This window comes from Etheostoma cragini, chromosome 16, assembly GCF_013103735.1.
Source record: "Etheostoma cragini isolate CJK2018 chromosome 16, CSU_Ecrag_1.0, whole genome shotgun sequence".
Taxonomy (NCBI): Eukaryota; Metazoa; Chordata; class Actinopteri; order Perciformes; family Percidae; genus Etheostoma; species Etheostoma cragini.
In genome coordinates, this window is record NC_048422.1 from 21942455 (window position 1) to 21969956 (window position 27502).

At 40.1% G+C, this 27502-nt stretch overlaps 1 protein-coding gene and 1 long non-coding RNA gene across 5 annotated transcripts in view; one reads left to right on the forward strand and one right to left on the reverse strand.

The window, feature by feature from the left end:
- The window catches only part of LOC117959214, an 18113-nt gene extending 9279 nt beyond the window's left edge, over positions 1-8834 (forward strand). Inside the window, exons 2-3 of the long non-coding RNA XR_004659894.1 lie at positions 202-212; positions 8663-8834. This is a non-coding gene — a long non-coding RNA (uncharacterized LOC117959214). The remainder of the gene's footprint in view (positions 1-201; positions 213-8662) is intronic.
- Positions 1-17917, reverse strand: part of pde8b (phosphodiesterase 8B) — a 55608-nt gene extending 37691 nt beyond the window's left edge. Inside the window, exons 1-2 of one of the 4 annotated variants that reach the window (XM_034896095.1) lie at positions 17899-17917; positions 3552-3608 (exon numbers count right to left, since the gene is read on the reverse strand). In XM_034896095.1, coding sequence (XP_034751986.1) covers positions 3552-3578 — 27 coding nt within the window. In that variant the 5' untranslated portion in view covers positions 3579-3608; positions 17899-17917. Of the gene's footprint in view, positions 1-3551; positions 3609-3730; positions 4100-14094; positions 14561-17898 lie in introns of those variants that run through there. The other 3 variants (XM_034896094.1, XM_034896096.1, XM_034896098.1) reach the window with 3 other exon arrangements.
- Positions 17918-27502: the final 9585 nt, after the last annotated feature.

The following is a 27502-nucleotide window of genomic DNA, read 5'->3' on the forward strand; positions in this document are numbered from 1 at the left end:
TGTAGCGGGGTACTGCAGGGCGTAACAGGGCATAGCAGCGTGTAGCGGGGTACTGCAGGGCGTAACAGGGCATAGCAGGGCGTGTATCATACCAAACCTTCATCACCCAATCCTCCTTTGGATTGTTAGACCATTGCAGGATTTTGGACATAAAGTATTCAAGGATTTAGTACATTGTTGGACTGCCAGAGTGCTTTGAAGTTGTTGACTCTGTCATGCATTGAATCTGGATTACTTTTAAGACATATCATTCTATTATAAAATGACCACAATAACACTAAAAATGAGACTTCAGGCTGCATCGACAGATTATTTTATATTTTCGATTCTGATTATTTTCTCCGGAAAATCCCAAAACGTGAACCAGAGATTAAAAATGTTTTTAGTAATCAATTAATTGACTAATGGTTTTCCTGTTCATATTCATGCATCCTTTCTACATAGTGTAGAAAACAGTAGATCCTAAAAAGGTTCAAGTCACAGAATGACAAAACCTTTAGATATTTTAACGATACATGAACTCATCGGCTACACGGACGTGAAATTTAATGACACACAACATGTGAGTTACTTTACCTTCACTTATCTGTGCAATGAGTGAAACACATGAATCATCAGATAAGCTGAAGGAGGAAGTATCTGGAGAGCTTGAAACTCTCCAGGACTGTGAGGCAGTAACAGTAAATGTCAAGGAAAACTCACTATATAGCCTCTCTCCTGCAGAGAATTTTATCTCTCTCTTTTCATCCCTCCGTTCCATTGGAAGGAGTGAAGCAGGAGAGCAGGCGGGTAAGGTCATGGATCCGGCAGAAGGCTGGAGGTACAACTTTAAGAGAGCTGTTTAAAGGTTTTATTGGGCATAAGACAAGGTCCTAGAAGGCTTTTTTAATGAAGACTCTGGTCCCTCCGACTGGCTGTTCGCCGCCACATATTCCTGCTGCGATGTTATTTGGCAGGGTGGAGAAGGAGAAGGAGAAGGAGACGGGTGAAGGGATAGAGCAGGATACTGAACATGAGTGGCATGCCAGGCCTCTCACATCACTGCGCTGGAGTTGGAACGGAGCTGAACTCAGAAACGCTTGGAGATCGGTCAAACCAGCACAGCTCTAACCCAAATAAAAGTAAAGTAGGGCTGCACGATATGAGGAAAATATGTAATGGCGATTATTTTTGACTGATATGGCGACTGCGATGTGATTCACAATATTGGAGGGAATGATTATTGAGAAATATTTAAAAAATAATTAAGATCTGTACAAAACAAAGTTTTTGTCTTAGGATACAACTTGTAGGCTGGAACATTTCTGCAGCTGCACAGTGTTGGTAAGGATACGTTCAAAACATCTTCTGTTACATAATACTGAAAACATGCCCAAAAATGTAAACGTATTCCGTTATGGTACTCAATCTGAATAACGTATACTGAATGTTCGGATTACTTTCACATGGAATTGCATGTTATGGTTTTAAGTGTAGGAATGCAGGCATTAAATACTGCTTATTAAACATGCCTGTTCTGGTGTGTTCTTCTGTTCCAACTGGCTGAATGTGTATATGAACAAGTAGATAGATTTTTGTATTTGTAGTCTTGAACTGCATAGCCTACTACAAAAATGTATCCGCATTCTTGCTACCACAAGCTAATTTTAGCCCCTACAGCTCTGGGGCTAGTAAATCGGCACATAGGGGAGTGAAAGGTCGCATGTCAACTAAGCAGGTAGTTACCTAATACAACTAAAAATGTATAAAAAAGCAAGGTGACCAGTTATACAGCAGTCGACCACCCTTGGCTAACTAAAAAAAAAAAAACTTACTTAAAGATGTTTCAGGTTGGAGGTAGAGTAATTATGATGCTGGGAGGAAGTGGGTTGCTGGCGGGCAGAGGTTTCACTGCACAGTTATATTTCATTCTCCCTGTTCTTTCCTCATTGTGAAATGCTGTTTGAATTTCCAAGATAGAAATGCTTTCCTGCCCTGGCTTTGTACCTGGAATACAGTTACTTATAATTTGTATTCTGCATACGTAACGCCAGTACATATATTCCGTTACTCCCCAACACTGGCCGAACAACACTTCATTTAAAATGGTTTGACACTTATTTTGTACAGGTAGGAATCACACAACGCCTCACGATACGATATCCTCACGATAGTTTTGTCAAGGGACGATATGATTGCGATTTGGTACATATTGCATACTGGGTTATGTTGCAGTGTATCACCTTTCTTCCAACTTCTTTCCAAATTTTCCTAATTTCAAATGAAAACTTTGTCAACATCTGTTTAATCTAAAAAGATAAATTTCTCTGCTGGATCATCTCACTCTAATTTTCTGCTGCAAAATGGGATTGCCAAGCAGAAAAACTGACAAACACATCTATAATAAAAGATCGATACTTGGCGTTTGTGTACGAAAAATATTGCGATACTATGCTGTATTGACTATTTTCCCCTCCCCTAATATTTTGCCTTAAACAAATAACGCGTGCCCCCTTGCGCCCTAATTAAAGTAGCTAATTAATGAGATGGGAAATGGCAGAACACAGGAATGCGTTGTGGTTTCTGCACGTCAAGCAGCTGATGACCTCCAGGTAGTTACATAAGGATAAATCTGACTAGCACATGGCCTAATCCTTAACCAAAGGATGAGTGCAGACAATCCCTGCATCAGCCTTACCTAACCTGAACAACAAGACCCTGAGAGATCCCAGCAGGACAGACGCCACAGCATGTAAACAATATCCTCTCAAAGCCATGGATCTAAAGTTAATGAAAGTATGCTTAGCTCAGCAAAACAGCGTAATATGGTTTGTCCTGTCCATTTCAGTTTTGGGCCATTTTCCAATCTTCAGATTCAAATCGATTTTCATTAAAATAATCCAATGTTGAGTCCTAAAATACAGAATGGATCTCTGGATCCCTGGAACTAGATGACCTAAAGAATGTATTGTGTTCATGTTAGATAAATAGTGCATTCATGTAACTGCTTTGGGGTCTATTCTTAAAGTGTTCATATTATGCTCATTTTCAGGTTCATAATTATATTTAGAGGTTGAACCAAAATAGGTTTACAAGGTTTAATTTTGTAAACCTCCATATTTTTGTTGTACTACACATTGCTGTAGCTCCTCTTTTCACCCTGTATGTTGAGCTCTCTGCTGTAGCTACAGAGTGACGCATCGCAGCTCAGTAATTGTTCTTATTTCAATATTCTTAGAGCCCAGCCTTTCAAATGAAAAGAAGGTTGTAACATATCAATGTAAAACAAGTTGGTCTTTTGGTCGAACAAAACAAGACATTTGAAGACATTCACAGACATTTGAGCTGTGCAAAGTTGTAATGGAAATTTGATGTTTAGTACACTAATAGATTAATTGATTAATCATTCAAATCATTCAATTATGCAGCATTAAATACATGAAAGTATTGACCCAAGGGAGTGCTGTCAAGGAAAACTCAACCTGGTCAAATGCAGTTTATCAAGCAAAAACAACTTCTGGTGTTTGAACATCAGGTCTCCCAAAACATGACAGAAGTCGTCTGTTTCCTACCTGAATGGGCTCCTGAGTCAGTCTCATAGGTCCGACACATTCTTCTGTAGATGAAACCTGCAAGCAAAAAAGATGAGACGATGTGTGAATAGTTGTCACAAACCAAACACATAACACACATAAAGTAACAAAAACAAACACATGACACACACGACGCAAAACAAGCTGTGAACACTTACCATTTTACCATTTTTTTTTTCTTGCACGACCTGTCTGTCCCTGTTGCACTTCACCACCTTTAATCTTCTCTCTTACCTCAGTCTTTGTTTTACGAGTCCATGCAGCAATAACAAAAGTATTTCCTTGTAATACAAAAACAGCCACCTAATACAACAACTATCTGGGTTCTTTAACACAGGTTTTGTGATTGCCTTTGCTTACGATTTAGACGGAGCTATAAAATGTGTAGCAGAGCAGTCCACTGCAAACCTCTTTTAGAAGGTATTAGCAGCCACCTGCAAATTGAACTCCCAGGTTTACTTGCATAATCCCACTGCAGGAGCATCTGATCTGTATGCATGTAAGTGTTTTACGCTGCCTGCCTGGGCAGCTTCAGCCAGCCTCTTTACACCATGCTTTGAGCATGTGCATGCAAACGCATGCTTACGGCACACTTTAAACCACACAATGAATCAGCATTGCACAGTCTCATAGTAGACACCACTTGTTCTCTGTGTGTCATACCCATGAATTAACCATAGGGCTATTTTAGAGTGAGTAAGATATTTTGTTTGTTAGAACATGTGGTTTTTGCCGGCGACGTGTTCGTAAACATGCACTCATAACCCATTGGGGAATGTTTGAGATTAACTTCTCCTTCCAGCTGAAGACAAACGTCCGTGAGGAAAATCCACAAAAACAGAAAGAAAGGGGAGGGGGGATTCCAGGTAATTCTACTAGAGTCACAAGCTTCGTGATAACGCTTGCAATGCACAAACTACCTAAGCCGCTGTATGACTAAAGCAGTGAAGAAGACACGGGATGGTGACTCAACCTAATGGCAGGATTATTTGTCAGTGGTAATCAGGCTGAAAGCCGGACAAACCTTAACGCGCCACTAGCATGCATCTGGGTAACAGCCATCTACGTTGCTTCAATGGAGCAATATAACACTGAGAAATTGCAGCATTTGTAAGCAAAAGTGTTGGAAAACAAAATGCACTGCACTCACCATGAGAGAGAGTTCAGGGTATTTAGAGTTGAGTAAAACGGGTGATTAGCATTTAAGGTGATTTAATGTCCTTTTTTGTCTAGTGTTTGTGTTATTTTGTCTACCTTTTAAAGATTGAATAACTGTTGAAGCACACACACACACACACACACACACACACACTCACTCACAATTGCACAAAAAGGCTCTGTGGAGGAGGGTCTGGCTCGTCAGACAGGAGCATGTCACAGTATGGGCGTTTATATTAGGTTGCGCTGCAAAACTGTAGTGATTTGTGATAATGCTGAGGTCTAATGGAGTGAAGTATTGATGTTGATTAGGGCTGAATGATATTGTGTTTTAGCATTGACATCGTGATGTAAGCGATGGTCACATACGCGCAGGACGCTAACCCTCTTTTGCTGCTTGTTTAGAAAAAACTTTCACCATTCTCCTTTTTACATGATTATTACCGTCCAACCCTTCCCCTTTAAGACAGGTCGCCATGTGGGTAACGTGTGTATGTGAGTTTTTTTATGGGAAGTGAGGCTCTCCGTGTACAGAAAAGTACTGTAGGCAGCAGCAGCTGCTGACACAGAGATACCTGTAGTTTTTGATTGGTACTCAGTGAAGCTACAGTAGTCGGTGTTTTATGTTCGCTGCAAATACAAACTAAATCACCTGATTAATGCAACATATTCACAACGTCTCCCGGCCATTTCCCCCACAGAAAGCTGCTACCAGCCAGGCTAAAGCTAATATAGTTAGCCTAAAGAAAAAAGCAGAAATGAGCTACCAGCCAGGCTAAAGCTAATATAGTTAGCCTATAGAAACTATGCGTACGTCCGTCCTCCCAAATGACATTACGGTTTGGAGCCGCGGCGCTGGAAACATAACACTAATCTACTCATCTAAAGTCATTTACACTGATATAATTGTTCTTGGTTAAACTGATTGTTGCTAGTGAGCTTGACATGCAGGTCTCATCAATTTATCAAATTAACGAGCTAACAAGCCTGCCCAGCTAGTTGACCACAGCCTGAAATTTAAAGGAAGGAAGCTCATTTCATTGTACAATGGGGTCATCTGTGCGAGTGCAAGTCTGACACTTTTCTCCCCTAACCAGAACCTCTCAGTAAACCGGTTGTCATCCTCCGTCCATACACAGAACCACTTGAAGCTCCCGCAGACGCAACAAGTTGATGTGTCTCTTCCCTTCCTATTCTTGCATAATCAAGCCTTTGTATGTTGCGCTCTGTGCAAAACTTGTACAATGACGAGATGCTTGCCCCCCAGTTCAGTCCAAACTTCGTCTGTAATAAGTGTTGCACTTGCCGTTTTTCAGCCTTCAGGTCCTTTAAATCACAGACAGAGCCACATGAGAACTAAACACTGCCAAACCCCAACAGGGACTGTCTACACCGACTGTCTGCACTACAATACTCACAGCTACAGTACATTCCAACTTCCATAGAACACAGCACGGATGTTTACATATCAACGGCACCTGTATAAACCTTTTGTGATATATTACTAATATTAGAGGGACACTACAACTCAAAAAATGTGCAATATCCCAGCTGTTTTACAGATTTCATAGGTCGAAACAGATTGATATTTGATAATATACATAATATATTTTTTCTCTATTTTTGATTACTGTTTGATATGTGTGAATGCACCATCAGGATTACGGTTTAATTCTGTTGTACAATGTTGAGAAATGACAATAAAGTAATTCTATTCCAATGGCTGAGACAGGTGTACTCATAACAAAGTATGGTACTATAACTGGATAAAACAGAAGGAAAAGAAAACTGAAATTCCCAGGCAAGTTCTGCAGTCTTTTGGACGTTTATTTGAGATGGACATCGGAGATAATGATATTCTCGGGAAGTATGAGGGCGTTTTCACCCTTGGCATTGTGTGTGCACATGTGAAAGGGACTCAGACCCCACTGGAACTAACCATACTCAGACCTCCTCTTGAAGTGGCCTGAGTAGGGTTTGCTTCAGGTCCGCATTGCGGTTCCCTTCACCTGTGAATCGTGCACACAACACACTTCAGGTTTGTTTCTCCTTTTGTCAATACATTTTAGCCCTGAGACCCCATCAGAGCTGAAGTGGTCCAGAGAGAAAACTAAGTCCTCCAAACTGACAATGTAGACGCAAAAAGAACTGAGTCCCATTTCTGTTGGTCCTCTTTTTGGTCCATTTTAGGAGGACTTTCGGTTTCTTTAAAGACGAGTACATGTGAAAACACCCTGAGTCACAATAAATCTAAAAAATATATGCATCACGTCTGTGTGTTTGATTTGACTGAGCTGTGTGTGACAGCCAAAGGGCAAAATCAGCAGCCAAACTACAATAACTAACTGGCCATTGTTTTCAGAACACCAACATGCATGTTGCCTCGCATTTCTCCCTCTGCACCACCACTTTAACTCAGTTGGTAAAACCTCTGACTTGGATCTTCAACTAACTGCTAACTTTCTAAAGCTTTTCTTGGTTTGGACCTGCCATCCTCTTGGAGTCATTCCAGCTCATTCTATTGTTTTTGTGAAGCACTTAGTAACGTTGGCTTTGAAAGGTGCTGTATAAATAGGCCTCTAATTACTCACTGGGGCCCAGGTACAGTACGTCATGCCATTGCATATACTGCATACACATTAGGATACAGATTAAACATTGCTTTCATTGTGGAGCCCCGCTCCACCATTTCTTTGTAGTTTATTCTTCAGAATGCGATTAACTCAACAAAGTTTTATGTTTAAATGTATTCGTTTGAAGGTGTTCTCACTGTTTACAATGATGTTAGATTATAAAGATGACAACTGAGTTTACATTCTGGCTGGAGAACAGAAAGAGCCGTGTACACTTACAGGCCAATGTCTAATCATTTTTGAGTGAGTGACAAAGAGAGGTGTATTCCTCCTCTAGACTTGACCCTGCGTGGCTCTTACTTTGAACCGCAACAACTGTTAAAAATCAGAAATGACACAGTATGACATCATTGTGGCTTTCAATGCGGGGTTAAATCTTCTGATCCTGTGAATTAGGTTCCTTTAATCAGTATCCTGAATCACACTAAAATGTTATTTGATTTATTTTGTTCAATGCCAGATAAATACCAAGCAAACAATTTTTATTATATTGTTTAACTCATCATTGTTCGCAGCGGGCCATGGCGTTCGCAGGAATCACAGTTCTTGCAATAGACTTAGACTAGACTTTTCTTTATTGATCCTTTTGGGATGACTCCCGCAAGGAAATTGAATTTCCAGCAGTTTACAAGACATTTGAATGGACTAGAACAAGGCCTCGTCTGCACCCTGCTGCTGGCATCTTCCTTATTCTTCACGCCTCTTTCCACAGCATGAAGTCACTTTAAGCTCATAATGATCAACTGATATTGTGAAGTGTGTAAACTTTGTCATGTGAGCAGGCTTCCTGGCTGCAACCTTTCAAACATGATGTTCACGCTACCAATAATAGCTCACTGTAGAGGACATTTTTATACATAGTAACAGCAGGAGATTCAATCAGTCTTTTTTATTATGTTCTCTAACATTCACTGCTGACAATAAGTTAAAATTCTGGTACAAAGCTCTTGATCCACTGGTCAATTTTTGTTCCTGCTCTCACCTATGTTCATGAAGACTGGGTTATGACCAAAAGAATTAGATCTCGGTTACAGGCGGCTGAAATGGGTTTTCTTAGAAGAGTGGCTGCCGTCACCCTTAAGTGGGATTCATGGTTTTGCCGTGGCTACACGCAGAGCTATCGCAGTAGCCTACGTAAATGGTCTGAAGGTTATACTTGTGCATTGGTGTGTACATCGATCTCTTTAAGAGAGAAGCAGGGCCAGCGTGTGTGTGTGTGTGTGTGTGTGTGTGTGTGTGGGAAGAGTGGTAGAGTGATCAAAAAAGTGGTGGCAATCAGCTTTGGGAAGAGTACTCCAGAGGGTCATAGTGGGAGAAACAACGTGTCTCCCCTGTGCTTTCTGGCCATGGTTGGAAATCTGTAGCAGTAAAAGACTTAACCCTGTCCCTGATTTCATGTTGTTTATGGAAATGGAGAACCCGGAAATGGGTAGGGGGCTAGGCGACGCTACCAAGCCACGGCCAAGAGGACCAATCAGAGTTATTGTGGTGTCGCTGTGACATGTAGTTAAATCTTTTGAGAGGTGCACGTCAGTCTATAGCGTAGGGTCCATGCATGTGTACGTACCAACGACCTCAACTTAACACAGAAAAAATTGGCCTTTGGAGATGAGGCATCTGTGAAGAACTCAGAGTAGAGCCCCTTTACGTCAAAAGGAGCCAGCTGAGGTGGATGCCAGAACCCCCGGGCGACTCACTAGGGTTGTGTTCAAGGTACGTCCAGCTGGGAGGAGGCCTTGAGGAACACCCAGCTAAGACTAAGTCTCCACCTTGGCCTGGCAAGGCTTTGGGATCCCCCAGTAGGAGCTGGTTGATGTGGCTTGGGAAAGGGAAGTTTGGGTCCCCTGCTGGAACTGCTGCCCCCCCAGCCTGATCCTGGATAAACGGATGACGACGGATGGATGGATGGACGGACGGATGGCGCCAATGAGCTCCTTTACAGCGCTGCTAACCCATTATACTCTGCTTTACAAGATGATGTACACTGATTGTTTTTAGCCTGCTAATCAGCTAAAAGTGACCCACACGGCTCAAAGCTCCTCGCAAAACATATAGGCCAATAAGCACCAAGAAATTACACAACAAAAATGCTGAAGATACGTTTGTGGTGATTTAGAAACAGTGTCTCAATTACAAGGTGAACATCTCACCTCCTCATCAGCGTGTTAGCATTGTTATTGTGAGCATGTTAGCGTGCAGAGACTAATGTTTAGCTCAAAGCTCCGCTCCAACCAGACGGCGCCAGGATGGATTTATACAACTGCAAAATGTCTCACTCGGGACATTAAATAACCAAATCTAATGGATACTTAAAAGGGTACACCAATGTTTGATAATGGTAAATGTAGGGCTGCCAATCAATTAAAATGTTTAAATCAAGAATATTCGCATTATTGTCCACATAACTTGTGAATAATCACACATGTTTAATCTGTTCTAAATGTAAACCCTCGAAAGATATATATGTATTCTTTCAATCACTGACTTATGACTCATTTTTTAATGAGTATCAATGCTAGTCCTGGTGAATACAATCATTCTCAGCTTTTTTAATATTTATTTATTCATTCAGTTTGATAATGTCATTATTCCACCCACTGCATTGCATGAATGTAGTTTGGAAATCCCCCCAAAAATGTGCAGCATCCAAATATCTCCTATGAAATCAAATCCACAGTTTGAGGGACAGAACTCACTTTCCCTCGAACATTTAAGTACCACCATCCCTGTTACTTATTACTTATAGTTATTTCAAAACTACCAAAAAAGAGCGAGGAAACCTGACTGTGCTTGATAAAAATTCTAACTATGCTCCAGTGAGATAACATGCATGTAAACACACACCTACGGGAACTTGCATGTAAACAGTTGTCCCGATCCAACAGTCAAACTATTTTCCACTTCACAGCCTGGATGACATTCCTGTTCTCACCCCCCCCACCCCCACCCCATCTTACATCCAAAACTCAGAAGGCCTGTGTTCACACTCAACAGCTTAATCTGAAAATGTTGCTCCAACCATGTGCGTTCAGGTTACTGCTTTGACGTTGTTTTCGTAAAGATCTCGATCAATTAACACTCAAACGCTGAAACAATAGTAACACTGGCAAAATCTCTTAATAACAAATGCTCGCTGTTGACCAGTTTAACTGTCATTGCCTAATTTCTGTACAAAGGGGAACTGACAGTAAGAAAGTCATTTTGAATAGCTGGATCTAGTTTAAAATCTTCTGTAGTGGCAAAAAAAAAAAAAAAAAATCTAATCTGAAATAACCAATTAGGCTTAATGGCAATTTAATAACCATTAACATCATTACTGATAACAAACAATGCAAATTTTCATACAGACTGCATCCATTTACAGTCAGACAGTCTACTATTAAACACTGTTAGCAGAGTTTTCAGCATGCTCCAGCAAACAAAGGCCTACATGGCCTGAACAAGGCCTCTCAGCAGTTCAGGTGTGCATTGATAGGTTGAGGTTTGGTCCCTCCCACCACTGACTGGGCAGGATTTGGGATTTTGTTTCTTCTACACTGGCATTTAAAATGATGCTCACATGGAGGATAAGAATCGAATACAAAATGTTTTATAGTCATTGAACAGCAGCTGTCCAATGACATCTTTCTGCAACTCACCCTCAGTGGTACACAAATAAACTGACAGTACACTTAAAAAGGCTCCTTGACATGCAACTGTGCACACTTCTGCCGTACTGACCTGAGGGGTAAACAAATGACTTGTGCATACACACAGACACACACACACACACACACACACACACACACACGAGTGTGATCAACACCATATATTATTCAAATTCTTCAGGGAATGCCATTTAATAATAATTAGAAATATAGATACTCTCTCAGTCTTTGGAAAAAGAGGGGGAACTGAGGAAGAGCTTAGGAACACCACACTCACACACACGCACATATGCACAAGCACACACACACACCCTTAACTAATGACACAAATCTATAAAAGCTATTAAACTGCTGGACCTAAATATTATTGGGGTATTCATTTCAGGTGCTGATGAGAAGCATCATGCTGGACTAAATATTTTCATTCAATCCAGTTACTCATATTGTGCCAATTTTAGTCCATAGTATGACCAGAGGAGACACATATCATAAATTAAAGAAACGTGAGAATTAAAGAGCACGGGACTGGTAGGGCGTCTGAAGGCTAAAACCTCAGTCCAAACGTTTATTTATTACATAATACTTGTCAGAATGGTTTGGCTAAATCAAATCGTAAAGAAAAGGGTAAAACAACCATATAATGGGTCTATTTTATTTTGTAAATCTAGGCCTGAATGGGTTAATCTAGTCTAAGGGTCTGATGACAAGATCATCTGCTACACTACTTCTTAACAAAACCCAGCTATATCCTCTGGGGTTCGATTATAAATATGAAGAAGTATCTGTTCACATGCTCCCTCATGAGAGAGATCCATCACCAAGTGAAAAGCACACTAAAGATATGAAAAGACGTGGACACAAGTACACAACTTTATGATCTTGGTACTGAGGTTCGGATTCCCAAAATGAAAACTGCTGGCTGACAGACAATAATCATCCTTAGTTTTCACACTACTTTATTATTAGTTATTAATGTGGTTTATTATGTTAAGAGCATCTTCCATGACAACTTGGCTTTTGACAAGACATAAGAAACTCAAGGTCCACTCATTTACATTTTTTTCTCATGCAGACCGCGTATTTGTCATCACAAATTTACTATAATTATAAATGGATTTGGGGCGTTTGCCCCCATGTAGGCTGAGTCCTGCAGCCGTGAATCTGACCTGTGACCCTTAGCTGCGTGTCATTCCCGTCTTTCTCCCCCTTTCATGTCTATCCACTATCATTTTCTTAAAAGGGAAAAGCCCCCCCCCCCCAATATCTTTAAAAACATATTTAGTGGAATATATTATATAGCGCTTGAATGTATTGAGCTATTAACTACATAAAAAAAAGAAATTCTCTTTATGACTCTATCATTCTTATGTTAATGGCTTATCATGCTGGGGGTTTCCTGTGCAACACCGACAACATCTCCCACCTAGTTTGGTATACTTTCAGCGTTGAAACAGAGCTGCCAGGGCCATAAACTGTCCTGGGTTGGAAACTGAATTCAAGAGTTGTCAAACCAATGCTGATCCTTTGACACTTGGCCCTGTGAGGCACACTTTCTCCGCGTTGTTGCTTAAGAACGAAGAAAAAATTGGATGCACATGTTTGCTCATCTGATGTGTTCTGTTTCTGGGAACTTTGGCCTGGGGCTGCACTTAGAGATGATAAACAAAAGCATGTAAACAGGTTTTTATGTTTATGTTATTATAGCACACATGAGAGAGCAGGGATAACTCCACCTTCAGCACACCAGCAACATTTGCAGAGTTAAAGTTGTTCTTTAGAAAACAAGTTTGGATGGAAACCCTTTACCTTGATATATAACGGTTTGCTGTTATTGTTAGCTGGTATTTGACTTTAGACATAAGCAGATATAAGTGTTCATTAATATATTTTTTAACAACTACAACTCCTCATGTGAGTGCCCATAGCAGAGGATGGTGTATGAACAGTCAACCAATGGCAACAAAGTAGTCATCATAATATTAAACGTTGTCATATGAGAAGTAAGAATTGTTTAACCCTTGTGTTGTCCTTGGGTCATTTGACCCGTTTCATAGCGTTTTATGTCAGAAATATGGATTTGTTTCACCCAAATTGCCCAAAAATAACAAGAATGACTCCATAAAACATTCTTTAGGTAAGATTAATGTTTACTTCATTGACTTTTTGGAGTGTATCCGGACTAAACTCTGACATATCTGTGATCCACTCAACATCCTCTTGTCTTAACTATTAGTCAGAATAATTCATAATTCTGCCTTTTTAACTAAAGACTTGTATATGATTTGATTTAAATGAGGTTTGTTGACCATGAATTCCAAGAATAAGAGTAAAACCTTTTATTAAACCAGCTCAGGTTTAAAAAAAAAAAAAAAAAGCATGGAAAAAGTGACAAATAAGTCAATAGCGCGACAAAAACATCAGAAAAGAACAAGAAAAACGTTAATTTTCAATTTTAACCTGGAAGGAGAAGTTCATGGTTAACGGGAAGACAACTTAAGGGTTAAGATGTCCTTATTTTTGATGACAACTACAATACGGTGTGTTATTAACCGTTTATTAAATGTCAAGTGCTAATGAATGCTAAATGGGAAAAGGGTTACAGTTCAAGTTATTTTTTGAGCTGCTGGGGTAGAACTTGACAAGCATCTGTTGCATTGTTTACAGTCAGATAGGTCCGACCTCAGACTGACTCTACAGCATTTGCATTAAAGGAAGAGTTAAACCAGTTAGCCCACCTGTCATTTATTGCATGCACCATTTGGGAAACAGCGAGAGAAGCCCAGTGCCAGCGCGTGCCAGTGATGTCAGATGTATGGAACATGTAATTATCTATTTCCCACTGGTGTCTGCAGGGAGGGATTGGTGAAGGCAGTGAACGAGAGGAGACTGAATGAATCAAGTCATTACTTATTAAAAGCACCAAGCAAGAAGGCCTCGAACAAACACACAAAAAACACCCCAACAAACCGACAGGCCTCCTCACGTGCGCGTTCCACTCGCGAGCCGGTGATGCTGCCGTGACTGTGCCAGCAGCATCACCGGGATTAAACGCTCCCGGCTGTGGGCTACACGGTAAAGCCGTACCTTGACGCTGGTGTGGCTGGTCTGCGTCTCGGCCTCGATGCGGATGTGGCCCCCGCTGTTCTCCTTGCGATCCCGGCACGAGTTGTTGCGCGAGTGGCGGCTCTGGTAGGCGATGACGGAGGGGATGGTCTCGGCCGCATCGCTCTTGATGAAGAGCCCGTGGAGCGTGGCCGCGGTGCCCTGGGAGATGGTGGTGGTCTGATGCGGCGAGTTGGATTCGTCTGAGTCTCGGCAGTAGATCACCCCGCTCTGAGAGACGTGGATACTGGGAGCGCAGCCCATACCTCAGCGGCGACGCGCCTCCGGAGCCAGATCCCAGACAATTAAGAAACACCGACGCGTTTGGGTACCAGCTTCCTGTCGTCCGCGGCTGCCTGCATGCACACAGGCTGCCGTTTTCTCCGGGCATCGGCTGCGGGCTCGAATCGCTTTTTCCTCCACACACCTTCGTTTGAGTAGCCTACATTAAGGAGGGGTTGGGGGGGGGGGATTGAAACATGAGGTTTTGGCTGATTGTTTAATGCACGCGAGCCGTGAATCCGGTTCCTCTTCAGGCTTCGCTCTATTGCAGGATCTTGGATTTCGATATCATATTCAGGACAAAAAGGTGTTCAGGTTTGAATCTCAATCTCACTGATAATGGCCTGTACCACCCGCTCGCGCATCTATGAAATGACCCGGACTAATGAATTAAATGAGTAAATGGACTAAACCACCCGGCAGCTGCTCAAAGCCTCTTGCTTTATCAAGCTTTATCTCTCCGCTCGTCCTCTGTGACATGCTTTATAAAACAGTCTTTAGTTATTCTGCTTGCAGATCATTGGCCACGGTCCATCTCTATCTCTCTGTCTCTCCCCCCCCCCCCCTCTCTTTACATCACACTAACATTATATCACTACTTTCTGTCCATCATGACCCTCTTACCCCCCCTGAGGCCAGGCCCTGACTCCAGAGGTCAGGCTGAATGCAAAGCAATGGAAGCTTGATGAAAAAAAACTTCCCACCCTACCCTTCTATCTTCTATATTAATTAGATTTCTTGATAAAAAGATACTTAGATAATCAAATTAGTTTTGCCATAATTTTGCAGCAGCCCAAGTGTGTGTGAGTGAGTGAGTGAGTGAGTAAGTGAGTGAGTGTGTGTGTATGGTCGTGGAGGATATGGGCTGACCTTTGACATCTGACCTTTGACAATGCTGTTAGGAAGATATTTGGTTGATTAATTGATTAACTGTTCTATAAAATGTCAGCAAATATAAGACATTATAAAATGACATATATAAAACAAATAAAGCAGATCCCACAAGGGCATAGAAGAAGTCGAAGGGCGTTTTTACACTGGTAGTTTGTTTGCTTCGGTCCGAATCAGCTGATGAGTTTGTACACTTGGAGTGATTTCCCCTTGGTCCGGTTTGCGTTTCATACCTGGACAAATCCAAGCGTGCCGAGCTGCACCGCTACAAATCACGCAAGAACATTCTGCTGAGAGTGCTGATACATCAACATTCAGCACAGAACTTTAAAGACAGTGTTATGTTTACAGGTTGCTTCTGCTGCCCTCAGGTGGCCAAAAAAATCACTCGACTGGTGCCAAGAAAGTATTTTTTCACATAATCAAACCAAGATTGCTTATTACTGATCTATAAAGCTTTAAAAATGATTTTAATAACCATATAAACTTAGTTACAATGCATATGCCCTTTAGAAAGTACCCCTTATTAAAAAGTGGCACTTCATTTAACTTGTTTCTAACTTTAGAGCTGGTAAATGTCTCCCGTACATCACAGGGAACACTGGATCAACGTGCCCCCCTATTGACACGGTTCATGCGTCAGGACATTATGTGTCAGGTATGTACCTAAACACTTATAATGCAAACATTTTCTACCCTGAAACAAGTTCAAAAGAAGTACTTCATCTATGCAGGCCTGGGTGCAGGTCTGGATTTTAGCCTGGCTTGTGTGCAGGTTGGGATTTTAGCCTGGCTCGTGTGCAGGTCGGGATTTTAGCCTGGCTTGTGTGCAGGTCGGGATTTTAGCCTGGCTTGTGTGCAGGTGGGGATTTTAGCCTGGCTTGTGTGCAGGTTGGGATTTTAGCCTGGCTAAAGGTTGGGATTTTAGCCTGGCTTGTGTGCAGGTCGGGATTTTAGCCTGGCTTGTGTGCAGGTCGGGATTTTAGCCTGGCTTGTGTGCAGGTCGGGATTTTAGCCTGGCTTGTGTGCAGGTTGGGATTTTAGTCTGGCTTGTGTGCAGGTTGGGATTTTAGCCTGGCTTGTGTGCAGGTCGGGATTTCGAGCCTGGCTTGTGTGCAGGTTGGGATTTTAGCCTGGCTTGTGTGCAGGTTGGGATTTTAGCTAAGCATACCATTTCAGTGAGTGACACTGAGAATCCCCATCAGAATCACTTCATCCACAGTTTAACCACATAAATATAGAGAGTTGATTTACTGACTCTCCGGGGGGATCCCCTGAGACAGATACTTTAGAAATAACAGCTGGAAAAGTTCTCTTAAAACTTTCTGTGACTCCAGTGGACAACGTGAAGGAGGGAACGACCACAGAAGTGGAAAGTAAGAACTAAGAACATAAGTACTCAAAAACAATTGTGAGATACCAGTTTTATACTACTTGAGTATCTTCATTTTCTGCTACTTTATACTTTTAACATTTCAGAGGGAATAATTGACCTGTTTACTGCATCACATAACAGTCATAACTACTTTACCAATTGAGATTTTACAGACAGAACATGTGATTTGATTATAAAATGAGTCCTTAGATTGAGAAATAGCTCCACCTCGACCAGTTATATGACATTTAAAGGCTAAAAAATACCCCAATGATATGGTATGTTATAGTTTAACATTGACAGGGGCCGATGTTTCTACAATGAGTATCGGCTACTTTTACTTTTGATACTTTGATGCATTTTGCTAACAACACTTATTTTTACTTGAGAACCATGCAGGGATGTTACTTTTACAATATGATTTAGCTACTTTTACTTAATTAAATGATATACTTGTTTCACTTTCAGTATAAATGAATTTCATTCTAAGTACATGCTTATGTCTGTGTGGTTGTTGGTATTCGAGTGCCCTAATTCCTCTTCTTTAACACTTCAGCACTATTAAACGATCTCCTGTTGAGACTGCAGACAGCCCTCTGGTGGCAGGCCTCAGATATTTGGTGCTCAGATGGTTTCAAAGCACATTATTAATAATATTATTATTATGTACAGGGTGTATCTAAAATATATCTTCATATATGTCAGAGTTCACCATCACAGCTATAGCTTTAAACTTCGACATCCAGATGTTAGTTGGCAGTCTCGGTCAAACCACAAATTTCAGCAAGTATGCACACACAATGAACTATGACCACACAACACACTATATTACCTAACCATGATTATGATATTATATGAAACGATATATATTGATTGTCTAGAGTTACATAGTGCTTTAGAGTCTTTAAATATTTCTCAGTCCACAGAACACAAAAAGTAATGCAAATACACTTTCAGCAATTAGGACTATAAAGAAGGAAGAGCCTGATTAAATGTAAAGATTTTTTTTTTTATAATAATTGACAGCTTTGCTTTGATATAGGCTCTAAAATATGCTGTTATATTTTCTCACTCGTCCACTTTCTCTACTTTATTGTGTAATGAGTAGTAGGTTATAAGCAAGAAGTGTGGGAGTGGTTTAGGTGTGTAAATGAATAAGTCCTATTAAAGTTCATGAGAAGCACATTTTGCAGTTTTTCCACAGAAAGAACGAAGCAGCACTTTGTTAAAGCTCCTACCTTTTGCGGTCCATTGGGAAATAAAAAACTTTCCTCTGATGATAGTTCACTCATGTCCACGGAGGTATGTCCTTCAATAAAAAATCCAAATAAAGAGTAACATAAACTGTTTACACCAAACATATGTCTGCAAAATAGGCCTACTGTATCTAACAACCTCGTTAACAGCTGCCGAGACGTCCCGCAGGTACTCGCGGTGGATAGATCGTCCTATTCGGCCTCTGAACTTCCAAACCCTCTCGGTTCAAACGGCCCCGTCCGGCAGGCTCGGTGTCCGTGCGGCCCTAGTGTCCTCACAGTACGGCAACAACATGGGAATAAATACAGGTCTAAGTACTGCATCGAGGTACTTTGTCAGGTAAATGTTGAGGGGCTATTATTTTGGCCAGTTGTTATTATTGATAAAGTGACATTTTAAAAAGAAAGCTTCAATATTATCCTCAAGGAGTAGGCCTACTGCTACTTTAAAGAATGCGTACTCAAATACTCAATACAAGAAGCCCAAAAATGCACTTAGATAAGAAAGAAAAAAAAGTGAGTGAGTCAACAGTAGCCTACATCTTCAAAGGGAAAGGGAAACATGCTGTACGATGATAACTGTCCTTTTCAGACTCTATTTGTTTTTGACAACACAGCTTATTGGCAGGAAAAGAGAGAGAGAGAGAGAGAGAGAGAGAGAGAGAGAGAGAGAGAGAGAGAGAGAGGACGGCATGCAGCAAAGGGTCAAGTTACAAGTCGGAGTCGAACCCGCGTCGCAGGAGTCATGACATCTGAACTCTGTGAGTTGAACTAAAATGCAGCGGCTGTTCAACGGTGCTTTTCAGACGGTATTAGTTAACAACCACTTTTCTCGGTCGTGTTATAGAAGCAACAGTCATTAAAGATATCACAAAGCAGACCGCACTGTAATCTCTACTGCAGCTGCAGCCATGAACACACATGTTACAGCACAAAGCTAGACTGCAGTTTCTGCACCCCATGAGCGACTCACCTGTCAGGATGTGAGTCGAAGTCCTCTAAAATCTGCTCCAGGTTCAACTTTTCCCATTGCAACAGTCTCCTGAGGCTCTCCTCCAAATATAACACCGCAAACACTCCACACTGAAGGTAAAAAGTTCCTTGGTGAAGTGAACAGGATTTTCTGGAAACGTTAGTTTTTGGTTGCGGGAAGTTCCGGAAGTTTAGGTTTAGGTTCCCTTGGAAAGTTTTCTTTAGGTTCAGGGAACGTTAGTTTTTGGTTTCATCAAACGTTCCCAGAACAGTGCAACCTTTAGGGAAACTTTAGGTAACGTTCCCCTAACTTTCAAACTTTAGAGAATGTTCCCATAGCATTGCAACCTGTAGGGAACGTTCCCCTAATGGTGTAACCTTAAAGTTGTAACCTGTAGGGAACGTTCCCCTAATGTTGTAACCTTAAAGTTGTAACCTGTAGGGAACGTTCCCCTAATGGTGTAACCTTAAAGTTGTAACCTGTAGGGAACGTTCCCCTAATGGTGTAACCTTAAAGTTGTAACCTGTAGGGAACGTTCCCCTAATGGTGTAACCTTAAAGTTGCAACCTGTAGGGAACGTTCCCCTAATGTTGTAACCTTAAAGTTGTAACCTGTAGGGAACGTTCCCCTAATGTTGTAACCTTAAAGTTGTAACCTGTAGGAAACGTTCCCCTAATGGTGTAACCTTAAAGTTGTAACCTGTAGGGAACGTTCCCCTAATGGTGTAACCTTAAAGTTGCAACCTGTAGGGAACGTTCCCCTAATGGTGTAACCTTAAAGTTGTAACCTGTAGGGAACGTTCCCCTAATGGTGTAACTTTAAAGTTGTAACCTGTAGGGAACGTTCCCCTAATGTTGTAACCTTAAAGTTGTAACCTGTAGGGAACGTTCCCCTAATGTTGTAACCTTAAAGTTGTAACCTGTAGGAAACGTTCCCCTAATGGTGTAACCTTAAAGTTGTAACCTGTAGGGAACGTTCCCCTAATGGTGTAACCTTAAAGTTGCAACCTGTAGGGAACGTTCCCCTAATGTTGTAACCTTAAAGTTGTAACCTGTAGGGAACGTTCCCCTAATGTTGTAACCTTAAAGTTGTAACCTGTAGGAAACGTTCCCCTAATGGTGTAACCTTAAAGTTGTAACCTGTAGGGAACGTTCCCCTAATGGTGTAACCTTAAAGTTGCAACCTGTAGGGAACGTTCCCCTAATGTTGTAACCTTAAAGTTGTAACCTGCAGGAAACGTTCCCCTAATGGTGTAACCTTAAAGTTGTAACCTGTAGGGAACGTTCCCCTAATGGTGTAACCTTAAAGTTGTAACCTGTAGGTAACGTTCCCCTAACTTTCCCCTTAACTTTCCCCTTTTTCAAATTCCCCTAACCTTTAACAAACTTTGACAAGCATGGCACCAATTTTATTATTACTTTAAACTGCATGAGCAAGATTTAATTATTATATATATTAGCAGGGATTAATAATTATATACATTAGCAGGAATTAATGAACAGGCAAACTTGATGGGATTTAAACTTTAACATACAATACAAAATTCACAAAATAAAAAAAATATAAAAGGCAGATATTTATTTTGTTATAAGTATTGAGCCATGACTACTGTGGTGCATAATCATGTTGCAGATTGGAATTGGAAGGCCTGCCAGAAGTTAAAACTAATAGTTAGGGGTGGGAATCACCAGAGGCCTCACGATGTGATAACATCACAATACTTATGTCTCAACATGATATTATTATTGGGATTTTAAATTTTTTTCTAAATTCTGCAATATATTCCAATGTTTTAACTTTTACCCAATTTCAAATTGTGTCCCCAAAAGCAAAATTTTGTCAACATCTGTTTTATCTAAAAAGATACATTTCTCTGTTTGTTAATCTCACTTCAATTTTATGGCTGCAAAATGGGATTGTCAAGCAGAAAAACTAAAGAACATACATTTAAAAGATCAATACTTGGCGTGTGTGTATCAATGCAGCATTGCCACTGAAAATCTCGCCATACTATACTGTCAATGCTAATGGTAATGTACTATGCAGTACCTAAAATGGGGTGGATGCTGCTGTATAGCTCTATAGAGATCCATCAGCTCCAACTCTGCAGCATTGAGTAAGTGAGTTCCTTAACCAAAGAGCTGTTTTGAAGTATAATTTTACTAGTGCTTTTCAGTTGTGTGTTGCATGACGCTTTGACTGCTGGTCCTCTGCAGCTCTCAGTTCTTTAAAACAAGGCTGAAGACTTTTCTTTAAGATGCTGCCATATTTATTTATAGAATAGAACATACTTCATTATCATTGCACACGCTTGATTACAACACAATTTGCTGTGCTGTTCTGAAATATGCAAGTACTAAAAGCATAAATACACAAATAAGTACACATAAACATGCACCCTAACATACACTTCAACATACACTCTAGCATAGTCATTCCAGTCAATAAATATATAAACGACCAATTGTAAAATAATGGAAACAGTTTTGGATGGGTTGTATTATTACGCATATAGATCATGACAGCCGGGTGGGAACATGTCTATTTTGTTAAGTTAAATGATGGCTCTTGGATAAAAAGGCTGGAGGTACTCAAAGCTACAGACTTTGAGTGCTCTGTAGCGTCTCCCTAAGGGTGACAGACAGAACATGTGATGATGACAGTCATTTTTATTCATACATGTCACACCGGTCTTATTCTATTCCAGCTGTTTTTATATTCTCTTTAATGAATGTTTTTCACAGTTTTAAACTTGTTGTTAATGTGCTACAGAAATAAAGCTGCTTTGCCTTTCTTGATTAATAAATATGAAACACACTGTATCTTTTTTACATGCAAAATGTGGATGAGCATTTAAAATACAACCCATAGATATCCACAGCAATAGTTCTGAGCCCTGTGAGGGCTTCCTGTCCATTGAGTAGATTGTTGACCCTGAACCGAACACACCACTGACATGGACTCTTTTCCCTTTTCATGTGTACTGCAAATTAAAATGGAAATGATAATCACAGTGGAGCGGTATGTCAGAACAAGAGTTGTGAGTTTGTTTTTACATGATAAATTGTTTCATTATTATACTTTTTTATTTTATAGGACATCAAACGTGCACCTGAAATGTACACATTTACAACGCAAGGCCCTTCTACACAACCTGTGCATCCCTTATAGTAACAATAAGAATAATATACTTTATTATAATATTATTAATATAAAGATATTTTTGTGTTTGTGTTGCATTTGTTTAATCAGAAGGTTTAACATTATAGATATGTGATAGTTCTAGTGATCAGCATAAAATACCAGTCCCCTTTATGGGATTACTGGTATAGCTGTCTTATTTAATTGGTGTCTGTCTTGTGTATCTATAGCTTTGTTGTTGTTGTTGTTGTTTTAATGGACCATGGGTCTAATAAAAAAAAGCTTTCAATATGTTTAAGTGTAAAAAAAAGTGTTCTACTGGAAAGAATGTGATTCCTTTGAAGGCTTCTCAGGTGGCCAGCAGAGGGCATGAGAAGTAAGGTAATATATAATAAGATTTGATCAGGTCCATTCAGCTGTGTTTCTTCTTTCTTTTTTACGTGTCTTGTTCTTCTGTATTGTGATCAGAAAACTAAGGGGGGGGATGCTTAAGTGTGGAGGGAAGGGAGAAAACACAACAAAGAGACACAAGTGAAGATTGTCTGGAGGAAAAAGCGGGAGGCGAAAAAAAAGGATTTCAGTCTCTTCTGCTCAATTTGCAATTTGCTCAATTTCTTATGACATAAGAAGGCCTTTGTTCTCCTAAATCTGAATTATGCATGGCTGAACTGAATCCTTCTTCACACACACACACCTTGTGTTTCACTTCGATGCATGGGGAGGCTTTCACACTTGATGCGTTTGTCCGTACAGAGTCAACATATTTGACGTCTGAGGTCATGAAGCTGTCGCAGACCTTTCTCCCTTGCGTTCAAATCAGCTTTCATGTGTTGGGGACGGATTTGTGAAGTGAAGATATGTGACATATATGAAGTATAAAGTGACTCTCTACATTTGTGATTTTTACTTTTCTTCTGCACCAAAGCAGCTGGAGGTCAGAATAAAGATATCTAAGCTTTTCCACTTCCGCCGGATTTTCCATCGGCATGGTGTTGTGTCTGTTTATCTGGTTCAGTTTTTAATAAAAAAATTAATAAAGCTTTGCCATCTGAAAACGGATGAAAACTTTTTCATTTTGGTTGTTTTTAAGATACATTTATTAGGTTTTAGCATAAAAGATGTCAAATGGAGGACACCTCTAAAAAAAAGCAAGTCCTCTAATCCATTCGACCATTCAGGTCGTTTATTATCACTAGGTATGGGAAAATGGATACAGCATAGTATCTCGATATTTTCTGTGGGAATACTGCACCAATACACAGACACTGTTTAAGTATCGATCTTTTATTATATTTGTGATATATACTGTGTATTATAATACAGTTTTTCTGCTCGACAATCCCATGTTGCAGCAATAAAATGTAAGTGAAAGGAAAAAACAAAGACATTTATCTTTCAAGATAAAACGGATGTTGACAAAGTTTCCTTTTGGGGACATCGTTTGAAATTGGGAAAAATTTGAAGGTGGGAAAAAGGTTATCAAATAGGTAAAGTTTAAAATCGCAATAATATTGAATCGTGACGCAAGTATTGTGATGATATTGTCTCCTGATTGTATTGTATGGTGATGATATATCCTATTGTGAGGCCTCTGGTGATTCACAGCCCTCATTCCTAACATCTGTTATGACCCACAAGAGTCTTTTCTGTCCTCACATCCCAACGACAGAACAGTAGTGGTTTTACCCCTCTGAGGTATTAAGGGCATTGAATTTACCTTTTTAACCCTCATGTTGTCCTAGGGTCAAATTGACCCTTTTTCCTTTATCAATGTTCTTTTAATAACCAAAAATAACATGATTGATTCCACACAGCGCTCTATGGCAAGTACAAATCTCTACTTTCCTTCATTTTGGGCTGTTCAATTTTATATCATTTGAAAAAACATATTGAAATGGAGTTAATTTGTTAACTAAGGTTCGGGAGCAGGGCCCCGCCTAAACCACACCTCTAATCACCAGACAGACCTACATGTACCGTGCTGCGCAGACAGGCTTGTGTCTCTGATTGCTTGACCCACCCTCCCTTTCCCTCTCCTTCGTCCATCTTACCCCTCTTCCCTTCCTGTTGCACATCTCTCTCCTGTCTCTTCTAGGTACCGTCTGGGGGTCTGTAAACTATTTCGGCAAAAACTGCTTCTGAGACGGAACCCCCACTCTGAGTCTCCTCCACCCGGTCATCACACATCCTCCCAGACCAGCCATCAGACAACATCCACATCAATTCATCTATCTGCACATTCAAAACGTTCATTAAATCTTTAATTAACACATGGTTGTGGTATTGTCCATGCTAGTGAAGTAGTTTTGAAGTAGTATTGAGTAAAAGTTGACATATTCCAGTCTGTGCTTATCCATCAACATCCATTCCTTTAACTTTGGTCTAAATAATTCCTAATTGCTGCTTTTCTAACTAAAACATTAGGCTTAATTTCCTATAAATGAGGATTATTGACCATAAATTCCAAAAATAACTGTAAACTAAAGTTAATAAATTAGTGTTACGTAGTGTTGAAAACATAAAAAAAAGTGACAAACAATAAAAAAATGTGTCAAAAACATAAGAAAAAGTTCAAAACATTAATAAAAAGCCTCAATAAAAGTTTGGATTTTTCAGGATTAAGGGGTTAAGGTATTTGCATTTAACTGATCCCCATGTGTTTCCTATCAAAATGTCCAGAATAACCTCTTTCCCATTGTGGTGCCCACATCTGTCCCAGAGCATTGTGTAAAAATGTCATTTGGAGCTTAAGCTGAAACGTCTTTTTTGTATGATGTGTTGAAATGAGTTTACCAAAGTTTTGAGGTACATAAAGCTGTGTAATACATGATAAAAAATACTGAAAAAAAGTCAAGTGAAATTTTGCATTATCGTTTTTTGAGTAGAAGTTTTGTCGAACATCGCTTGAACGCACCATTGCGTCTTTTGTTTTTTAGAGGGGTCAGCATGGGGTTATGTTGTAATACAGGGGGGCAGCATTTGAATGTGACGGCCAGTAGTTATCTGTCCCTGAATCTCTCTCAGGGCCTTTTCTTCTTATAGATGAACTATGCAGATGCATAGGGGCCCCAAACAGCAACTTGCCTAGGGCCCGCCAAAAGCTATAAACAACACTTCCTGTCTGTCTGTCTGTCTGTCTATCCATCCATCCATGAACCAATGTCTAAAATTTCCCTCTGTTCCGTCTGAACATAGTTCTAATTTATTGTATTGCCCACTGTCAGAGAAAGCGTGCTGAAATAAATACACTTGTAAAAAAAACAAAAAAGAAAAAAAAAAACGGATTTATTAATATGAATATGAATCTCATTGAAAGCACCACCGAGCATAAGTGGCACTCATGCTATACCGAGATATTTTTGTCCAAAGAGCTCCAACACATGCAGATGTGAATACTTCCTCCCGTAAAGCACATCAGAAACCTAATTTGCTTAAAGTGGACATTAACTGTCAGCGCCTGCTCCACTAAAAGATCATGTAAATAACTTCCAAAAGGGACGAAATGGGGAGCATCTGATTTGGTGAAGCCAAATGAAGCTTCGTCACCAGTAATGGCTCCTGCTATTCAGCCAGACCTCTCAGGGCTACAGGACCCGTTAAATGGCCGGCGTCTCCACAAATTTACCCACAAGCCAAAGAAAACATCCTATGCACATCGCATCAAAGGCAGAAAATAATTTTAATGAGTGTTCAAACTGAGAAGGCCTGTATGCAAATTTCAAAATAGGTCAGATTAGTGGACATAATAAAAAGTGTGTCTCTGAATTCAAAAAATAAAAGTTGCTTGTATTTTGATTTAAATCATGCCATAAAACTGCTTTATTTGCTGTGATGGAAATCACTTTGGCCTTGTGAGCAAACAGGTTTCTACAAAACTCTTCAGGTTGTAGAGGTGCACATACGTGTGACATACTATTAATAAAAACAAACTATGTATAAAACCTATTAAAGCCTGCACAGTCCAATTGTTGGGTTTCCTTTCTCTATCTAAGGTTTATTACACCTCTTATCTGCTGAGTGGTTGTTCCACATCCTGTACTGTTCACACACAGTTTACATACACACTTGATTCAAATGCAGTGCACGCACAAAGGAATGAAACTGAAGATGTGATCTGGTTGCATTTAGAGTCCCATGAAGTATACACTTGTATTTTAAACATGGAGTGCAACGCAGCCTATACTCCAAACTGTTGGACTTAAACTAAAACTGTGTCTCTCTGAGACGGCTCAGTGAATGACACTATCTTAGTCATTATCTTAAAGTAATGATTGTGTCCGGTGAAAGCTTGGTTTAAGAGCCAGACTCGGCAACTACATTTCGCACAATCAAATTCATTATATATTAAATCATGTTACTTTATGACTTTGCATTATTTGGAGATAGTAAGTCATTATTTTGAGATACTGAGTCATTATTCAGAGTTATTCATCTTTATTTTGAGATACTTAGTACATTTTTGAAACGTTAAGTCATTTTGAGATATGTGTTCATTATATTTTAGGTGTGTAATCATTATTTTGAGATACTAAGTCATTATTCTGAGATATTAATCATTTTTTTGAGATACCAAGTAATTACTGTGAGATACCAAGTCATTATTTTGACATAAAGAGCTATTTTTTTCAGAAACTAAATAATCATAATGACTTAAAGTATATTTTTTTCCATCACATTGGTACAAAATGGATTCCAAAAGCATCATTACAAGGATACTGTCATAGGAAATTCACAGGTGTTCAGATGACATTATTTTAGTCGCGAGAAGTTTTACCCTAAAACTTATATTAATACATTATTTTCAACTTATCTCAAACTTGTATCTGAATTTGCCTTCCAGGTGTATGAAACCTATTTTAATGGATTCTTCAAGCTGTGTATTGGGAAGTGTATCTATCCTCCAGCTTATCTTGCAGACACTACATGTTTGCTACCAGCTCGTCATCAGACTCACTCTGAGGGCCAATTTCCACATTCCAACGCAGCGACCTTTCAACAGCCTGAGGCACCCGCTAACCTCAGGGACGCGTGGAAGACGAGTGCCCTTGACTCTCAATCAAGTCTACGAATGTAACTTAGAAACTTTTCAACAACCAAGTATTTTGTTCTTAGTGCATTTGTGTGTAGTTTCAGAGCCAGATGTGTCCAGTAGAAGCGCAATCACAATGTACCCTGCATGCCGTTTTGATCAGTTCATAATCAACAACGATTATGTGTTATGTGAGATTTGTTTTGTCTCACTCTCCCATACTACAGCCACACACACAGCCACACACACAGCCACACACACACACACACACACGAAAGCAGCTCAGTGGGCATGAAGTGAATGCTGTAGAAACCCCGGCAGGTTGTTACGTGACGTCGCTGTTGTGTGAATGTACACTCCAACATCCACTTTTACCATCAGACAGTCAAACAGATGCAGGAGGGTCTCAACCGAGCCAAACATACACAATCCTCCATCTCTCC